Raw genomic sequence first — 8,433 nt, 5'->3', positions numbered from 1 at the left:
CCACCATCACCATCACACGGAGTTGCCTCCTTATCTCCAACAGTTCGCTCCTTCCTCCCGCCACTTTCACCATCACCACCAACATAGTTACGTTCAGGAGGGGCAGTTCCAAGTGAGTTATTTTGCATTTATTCTTGTTATGATAATGACTGAGAATGATAATGATGCTAGTAATGGCTGATCATCATTATTATTATTATTATCGATAATAATGATAATAATGAGAATACTATTATCAGTATTATTATTATTGTTATAATTGTCAATAATACTATTATTATTATCATTATTTTTATTAGTAATCATTATTATTATTGTTATTATTACTATTAATATTATTAAATTTGCTGTTATTACTATTATTACGATTATCAATAAAGATAATCACTTCCCACATTGTCCCATCTTCCGACATCTGCTAACACGCATCCCTCCCTTCCTCTCCCTCCAGACTGCAGTCCTTGGCCACGCCCACCTCCCCCGCCCCGAGCCCCTGGGCGCCACCGCCTCCCAGGCCAACCTCCTCCGCGGCCACCGTCACCGCTCGAGTTCTTCCTCCAGATCCAGGTAGGCCTACGTTCGGGGGCGTGGCGAATTGCGGTTCACTTCCCTCGGGCCTGGTTAATGGTCTATATATATATTTTTTTTTCTTATTTTTCTTTGCTTTTTTATTTTATTTTCTGTCTTTGCTTAGTTGTTTTCTATTTTCTATCTTTTCTTTGTTTTTTTCTGTCTTTTCTATCCTTGCTTTGCTCTTCTTTATTTTCTATCTTTACTTTGCTCTTTTCTTTCTTTTGAAAAGGAGGCGAAATAGTGGTTCCGGTCCTGCCATATAGTGTCTAATATTTTCCTTTTGTTTTCCTTTCCCGCGTTCCGTAGGTCTCGTTCCTCGTCGCGGTCGCGCCCGATGGCGGCCGTGAACTCCAGCCTCCTGTCCGGGAGCGCCGTCGCCTTCCCCACCACCACCGTCGCCGTCGCCTCCGCCACCACCACCACCACCACCATCACCACCAGTAGCCGAGGCATGGCGGAGGGACAGAGCCAGTCCCGCCTCCACGAAGTGCGAGGGACGCCTGTCTCCTCCTCCTCCTCTTGCGCCTCCGCCAACGCCCTCAAGAGGCACTCCATCGCCGACATCCCGACGGAGTCCTCCTTCCGCGGCGTGTGGGAGATCCAGAAGGCGCGGCGCGGGCGGTCGTCGAGCCACGAGCGGAAGCGGGACGGGTCGCGGGAGAGGGCGCGGCTCCCGAGGTACAGCCGCGACCGGAGAAAGGAGGGCGACGAGGAGCGGGCGGAGGAGAGCGGTCGGCAGGGCAGCGAGCGCGTCGAGGGGCGGAGGGCGAGCCGCGAGAGGGCGAAGGAGGAGCCCATCTACGAGAAGGTCGGCAGCGCCAACACCTCGGGCTCGAGTATCACCTCCAAGAAGTCCAAGAGCATCTCGGGCTCAAGCATTAGCTCGAGGAAGAGCCAGAACTCGTACGACAACGCCATCTACATGTCCATGAAGGATTTGCGAGCGCACTGCCAGCTGGACGACGTCGAGGAGTGGGACAACGACCACCTGTACTCGTCCCTCCACGTGAGGATCTCGCCCGACCCCAACAAGACGCCCGTCCACATGCGCGACCACCTGTACGAGAACATGCTCTACCTGCCCATGACGGAGATCAAGAACGTACTCAAGAAGTCGCTGGACCGCAGCCGCCCCCTGCCGGAGCCCCCGAACTTCGACGACCAGAGCGAGCTGGACGACACCTGCGCCTTCACCTCTGAGCCCCAGAAGGACATCCACAAGCCGGTGGCCATCAAGATCTCCAACGACCTGATCGCCCGCTTCGGCAAGTCCCCCAACGACCGGCAGCACCCGATGCCGCAGTACGGGCTCTACATCGCCTCGCAGCCGTCCAAGAAGCCGTGCAAGATGGCCGAGGGCTGCCAGGACGCGGAGGCCCACTCGGGCCACGAGGCCAAGCCGACCAAGGTGTACAAGAGCACGGGCCAGCACGTCCACATCAACTACTCCGAGAAGCACACGGAGCCCACCATCCCGCTGCACAACCTGAGGCCTCCTCCGCCGCCGCCTCCGAGGAAGTGCAAGTCCAGCCAGGGTTCGGGCAACACGAAGAGCAAGTCGAAATCAAAGGCTTCGAACAAACAGAAATCTGAGTCGCACCTTCCCGTCATCTACGAGAACACTCGCCAGGAGGAAGAGCTGACCCAGTCTGCGAAAAAGCGAAAACTACGACACAGTATGGCGATAGAATTTAGTTTCGACGACGACGATGGTCCCAGTAACAAATCATCTGAAGACGCCAGTGTCGAGGGTTCGACTCCTCGCGGTCATAACACATCGAGTAGTGATAACCCTGATAGCGGTGTCTCCGAGGGCATCACCACGCCTCTGGTAAGTCCCATGAGCGCCCCGAGAAGCCCTCAGACTCCGCGAAGTGACAGTTTACTTGAGGAACCCTGTACACCCCTCAGCATGGAGGACCTGCACTCGTTCAAAGAAAACGGTCAGGCCAAGCTAACGAAAGAAAACGTTGAGGCGAGCAGGAACTCAACCATTTTTTCTAATGTGTCCCACGACATCACTGATCCTCGTTTTCTCGAAAGTTTTCTCAAAGATGGACCATTCTCTCGCCGAAGTTTTGCAGGACAATCTAGTTTTCTAACTGAAGCATCCATTGACGACATGTTTCATCAGATCAAACCCCCATCTTTGCAGCAAACAATGTCTAGCATTTCATGTTCACACCTGGACTCCTTTTGTCTTAGTCCCAAACAATACTTCGACACGCTAAAGAGTAAAAGCGCTGATGTGAGTAAGATGCTGTTAAGTGCGGTAGGAAGGAATTTGTTTTCCGAGTCGACCAAAGTCTCCACGCCGAACCGCAGCGCCGCGCAGCTGGACACGTCCGCGTCGCGCCGCCATTCTGTGGCTGGCCTGGAGGACATTTCCCGTAGACTTTCGAAGATCGAGTTCAGCGACGACACCTCGCTGTGGGGGATGGAGGTGTCCGACCACTGCGACTCGGCGCTCAAGAAGTCCAAGTCGCTGCAGTGCCTGAGCTCGTCGGCGGCGCTGTCCCCCCCGCCCAACGTGCCCCTCATGGAGTCCATGGCGGAAATATTAAAGGACCCCGAGGCCAGATGCGACGTCCGGGCCTTCCGCGGCCTGGACGTCAATGGCGAGCAAACGAGCCCCAACACAAGTGAACAATCGGGACAATGGTGGGCAGGAGGCTGCGGGGAGCAGGACGAAGGGGGGGAGGGAGACGGGGGGCGGGCCACAAAAGGGTCAGGTAGGGCAGGTGGGCATGCGGACGCTGAGGCCGGTGCGCCGGGCTCACTCGCGTCCTCGCCGGCGTCCCAGCACCACCCGCCCGCCGCTGCCCAGCCCAGCCCGACCCGCCACCTCTCCCCGAACAGAAACCCGACACTACCACTTCCGGTGGAGATGAGCGGTGGGCTGCATCTGGCCGTGGGGCACGAGGGTGCCTGCTTCTCAGTGCCTCTCGGGCCGTCATCGTGTGAGGACAGTGCGCGGCCAGACCTGAGCCAGTGTGTCAGTGGTTGTGGTGACTCCGATTCCCAGGACGGAAGCTTCAAGGACCCGCTGACGGCGCGGCAGCAGCGGCGCCGAGAGGAGAGTTCGTACCGCCTGCAGCGCATGTTACAGGACAATGCGCAGCCGCTGGTAGAGGACGAGCCCGAGGAATCCGTGAGCGCCGACTGGTCTATGGAAGCTCTGCTGGACGAGTACTCGACCTTCGACCACCAGGACCTCGACGAGGAGCTGAGCGAGGACGCGCCTCCCTCCCCGGACTCCGTGGCCGACTCCATCAGCCTGTGCACACTCGACAGCGACGCGGCAGACAACGTGTTCCTCAGCCCGAAGTTGGTCGAGAAGATTAAGCAAGTGTCGGAGGAGAAGATGTTGGCGAGGCTGAGGAAGTCGTTCCGCAGCAAGAAGGGGAAGGGCGCCCCCGTCGCCGCCGCCACCACGGCTCCGGCGGACGCCCCTGTGGCCCCGAAGGTGGGGATCTTCATGTTCGTGGACAACCCCATGTACTTGAGTCCCGACGTGAAGAAAGAAGTGAAGTTTGTGAGGCCCCACATCGCGAAGAACGAGGACGAGGGGCGCAACAACGTATGGTACGTGGGGAACCCCATGTACCACTCGCCGGAGCCGAGCAAGGTGAGGAACGTGAACTACGAAGTGCGCCAAAAGGTGTTGTGCGAAAAGGAGAACATGCGGAACTCGCGCATCGCGAAGGTCGTGTGCCAGAACAACAACATCAACCGGAAGCCGCTGGCGAACATCTGGCTGCAGAGCAACCCGTGCTACGAGTCGCCCGACATCAAGACCCTGCAGGCCAAGCAGGCCGGCGCCGCCCACCGCCTGGCAGCCAAGGCGCCCGAGAGCACCTACCTGACGCCGATCCCAGTGAAGCCGCCGAGGGAATTCGCGCCGCGCCCGACCGTCGCTCCGGCGCCCAACCCCGCTCCCGAGGACGACGACGACATCCTGGACCACCAGAAGTTCCTCGACCACGAGTACTGCACCATCCCCGGCGACGAGTCCGACTCGTGGGTGACCCAGTCCACGGCCTCGAGGAAGAGCGACTCCCCCTTGGCCAGGAGGAGCCTCGAGTTCGGCGCCTCCTGCAAGACGCCCAAGGGCAAGAGGGGCGCCAAGGTGGCCCGCTCGCCCGTCACGCCCTCGCGCATCTGGAGGCAGACCACCAAGAACCAGCACTCCACGCCCAGGAAGTACCAGGGCACCCTCGAGAAGAACCTGGACGCGGGGGCGCCCCTGGGCACGCGCTCGCACAGGACCCCCCGGGCCGTCAAGAGAGGGAAGAAGACCCGCGAGGCAGTCCAGGTAGGTCGTGGTGGTCGTTCGTTTTAAGTGACTCATTTTAGCCAGGTGTGATTAGTGCCAATCTAGTTAAAGTTACCTGTTTCTCTGCTTGCGTTGCGAAGTCACATTGCATATGACATATTTTGTTAATAGGTTTTTGACACTCTTTCTCTGGTCCCTCAGAACGACTCCCCGTCGCCCACGCCGCCGCCGCTCCCCGCGCGGCCGCACCACACCCTCCGCCACTACGACAACGACCGCTCCAACGACACCGTGGGCCTGGAGGACACGAACGACTTCCACCGCCAGCCGCAGGACGACCTCGACGACACGTCCAAGTTCCAGCTCCCGCCCGACAGCGTGTACGAGAGCATCACCTTCCTGGAGAGGGGCGTCGACCCCCGCGACCTGCCGCCGGGAGGCACGACCCGCCGCCACCACCTGCGGTGTCCGTCGGGCGACACCTCGGCCCTGACGCTCTCCCCGGCCCTCAGCCGCCCCTGCTCCTCCAGGGGCAGCCGCAGCAGGAGCCATTCAAAAAACGGGCTGAGGTCAGGTTCCCCTTGCGAGGGGAGCCTGAGGGCGCGGGCGCGGAAGGGCTCCACCACCAAGAAGGTCAGCAAGAAGTACCGCGCCAGAGACGTCCTCGCGGGAAAGGGTGAGTACCATTGAGATTTTTTTCTGCTTTTCCAACGTGTCTTTATTCGTGTCTCTGTTGGGAATGCGTCCAGTGCGTCTGTGACGGAAAGGAAACGTTGAATCGATCAGATTCCATAACGAAAGATTTGAAACGGAAAAAAAAAGATATTTCTCAGTTCAGTGCATCCATGAAACAAAGAAAATAATAATAGATAAATAGAATAAATTAAATCTAAATAAATATAGAATATCTGCTCGACCTCGGAAGACCTCGCTTCCCCTCAAAACTGAAAAATTCCTCTCCTCGTGTCTCCCTCAAAGCCCTCCTTGCCGCCGCCGTCGCCTCCGCCTCCTCCTCCTCCGCGTGCCGTAGCCAGCGCCAGTGTCGTTCCCTTGCTTTCGAACTCGCGAACTCCCGTCAGAACCCGGATGGTGACCCGAAATTGACCTCCGCCGACCTCGCTGCCCCCGCCGCCGCCCTTGGTGTCTTCCCCATGCGAGTCACTTCGTTTTGACAAGGATAAGGGGGGAGGGCGTTAGCGAGTGAGTGTGAGAGAATGAGTGTGTAAGTGACTGAGTGAGTGAATTAATGAGAGAATGAGAGAATGAGTGAGTGAATTCATGAAAGGGAAATAGAAAATGAGAGAGAAAGAGAACGAGAGAAAGAGAGAATAAGTGACAAGAAAATGAGAGAGAGAACGAAGGAAAGAAAGAGAAAGAGAGAACGAGCGAACGAGAGAAAGAGAGAACAAGTGATCGAGAGAACGAGCGAACGAGACCGAGGGAGGTCAGCGTGTCAATCACTCATGACAGCAGTTACGGGTCCTGTCAACTACTGTGAAAGACTGATGAGGGAAAAAAAAAATGTCTTGTTTCCCAATTAACACGCGACAACCACCCACTATGTTTGTACCTTTTTTATTTATAGATTTTTGTTAGTGTAGTTTCGTCTGTAAATTATCAGTCTATGATTAATTAACTATGCTTTAGCTGTCAATATAAGAAAACTCATCTGTGATACTGACGGTTGCCTAATTACAAAAAAGGCACGTAATTGTACATAGAAATATGATTGTGTAAATATGTAAATGAAAATCTTAATAAATGTAAAAGACAACATTCCAAAATTTCCTTTTTTTTAAGTATTTGAACCCAAAGTGTTCAACCCCGCCCATTTTCGAAAAAGAAAACCGAAAGCAAAGGTGAAATAGATAATAATAACAATGATAATGATAAATGAAATGAGGATAATGATAAACACGTCAACGATAATAACAACAGCAACAATAATAATAATAATAATAATAATAATGATAATAATGATAATAATAATGATTCTGCTACTACTTCTACCACTAAAAATAACAATGATAATATTTAGTGTCCTCGTACTAAATCCTTCAATCAACTTCCTAATAATGACCCAAGTATGAACTTTGACCTCATATTCTGACATGACCTCGATTTGAGCAAAATTGTTATTAGCAGTAACTTCCTGTTTACTAAATTCTCATTTACACCGTTGTGTTAATTACTGTCATTTTCAGTTCGATCACGAGGTCATATATGTCTTAATTGTTAATTAAGTTAAAAGAAAAATGAAAAAAAGGAAATTGGTAGTTAATATGGGTTGATTTTTATTAAGATTCAGATTAACGGGGTTTGTGTTTGTTGTTGGTGATGTCGTTGCCTGTTTTTACTTTTTAATTGTTATTGTGTGAGAATTGTGGGAATTTGTTGCTAATTGTTGTTGCTGTTATTATTGTTTTTGTTGTCTTTTATATTACTGGCATTGTTATTATTACTATTATTATTATTATCATTGTTATTAGTTATTTTTTATTATTGTTGTTATTGTTTATTATTATTTTTAATTATATGTCTAACGGAACACGCTAATTCACGACAGAATACGCAATTAAAGAGAAATATCTTTAAAATAACAATGAAAAAAGAAAATAAGAAAAAATAAATAAAATCAACCTTCACATTTATAACTAAACAACAAGTCAAAAAATAGAAACAGGAAAAGAAGAGTAAATTCTGAAGAAGAAGAAGAAGAAGAAAGAGAAGAAAAAAAGAAAAAGAAAATAATGAGGAAACTGTTAAAGTACGGCGGCCAGATGTCAGTTACCGTCTATTGGGGGTGGGGGCCGGGGAGGGGGGGAGGTTAGTTAGCATGTTTAAAATCTCTCCCCTCCTCCCCCCTCCCCCCCTCCCTACTCCCCCCTTCCTACCCGTCTTTCATCCTTGCCTTCCCACAAACTTTGCCTTCTTTCCTTCTTATTTTTTATTTAGTGTTTTTGTTGTCCTTTTTGTTCTCCAATTTATTTTTCTCCATTTCTTTTTTTTCTCTTATTTTTATTTCTCCTTCCTTTTCATCCTTCTCCTCCTCCTTCTCCTTCATCTCCTCCTTCTCCTTTTCTCTCTCTTCTTCCTACTCTTCTCAACACAACGGTTTTGGGATTACTCCTTTTTGAACCCCCCCCCCATTCTCTCTCTCTCTCTCTCTCTCTCTCTCTCTCTCTCTCTCTCTCTCTCTCTCTCTCTCTCTCTCTCTTTCTCTTTCTCTTTCTCTCTCTCTCTCTCTCTCTCTCTCTCTCTCTCTCTCTCTCTCTCTCTCTCTCTCTCTCTCTCTCTCTCTCTCTCTCTCTCTCTCTCTTCGTTTTATTTTTTTTTGTAAATGTTTTCTTCCTGATATGAAAAAAAATATATATATATATTCCTTTCTATAAAACCTATTCCTATATTTCCATTTTTTACTCTTCCCTCTCCCCACCTTCCCCATCCTATCTCCACGCCCCCTCTTTGTATCTATTTTTTATACCCATTTTATTCGCCTCTTAGTCATCTCTATCCATCTATCCATTATCCCAATTACTCTTCCTATTCAACCTTCCTTCCCCATTTCTCTTCCCTTCCAAAAT

The 8,433-nt window shown here is 51.4% G+C and overlaps 1 protein-coding gene across 1 annotated transcript in view; it reads left to right on the top strand.

The window, feature by feature from the left end:
- The window catches only part of LOC113825089 (streptococcal hemagglutinin), a 19,661-nt gene extending 13,010 nt beyond the window's left edge, over positions 1-6,651 (top strand). Inside the window, exons 4-8 of the mRNA XM_070128303.1 lie at positions 1-112; positions 452-567; positions 880-4,888; positions 5,051-5,525; positions 5,828-6,651. The exon at positions 1-112 is cut by the window's left edge and continues 297 nt beyond it. Coding sequence (XP_069984404.1) covers positions 1-112; positions 452-567; positions 880-4,888; positions 5,051-5,525; positions 5,828-6,021 — 4,906 coding nt within the window. The 3' untranslated portion in view covers positions 6,022-6,651. The remainder of the gene's footprint in view (positions 113-451; positions 568-879; positions 4,889-5,050; positions 5,526-5,827) is intronic.
- The last annotated feature ends 1,782 nt before the right edge of the window (positions 6,652-8,433 follow it).

The sequence above is a fragment of the Penaeus vannamei genome, chromosome 12 (assembly GCF_042767895.1).
Source record: "Penaeus vannamei isolate JL-2024 chromosome 12, ASM4276789v1, whole genome shotgun sequence".
Classification (NCBI taxonomy): Eukaryota; Metazoa; Arthropoda; class Malacostraca; order Decapoda; family Penaeidae; genus Penaeus; species Penaeus vannamei.
Note: the sequence above shows the minus strand (reverse complement) of the source record. Positions and strands in the feature narration are given on the sequence as shown.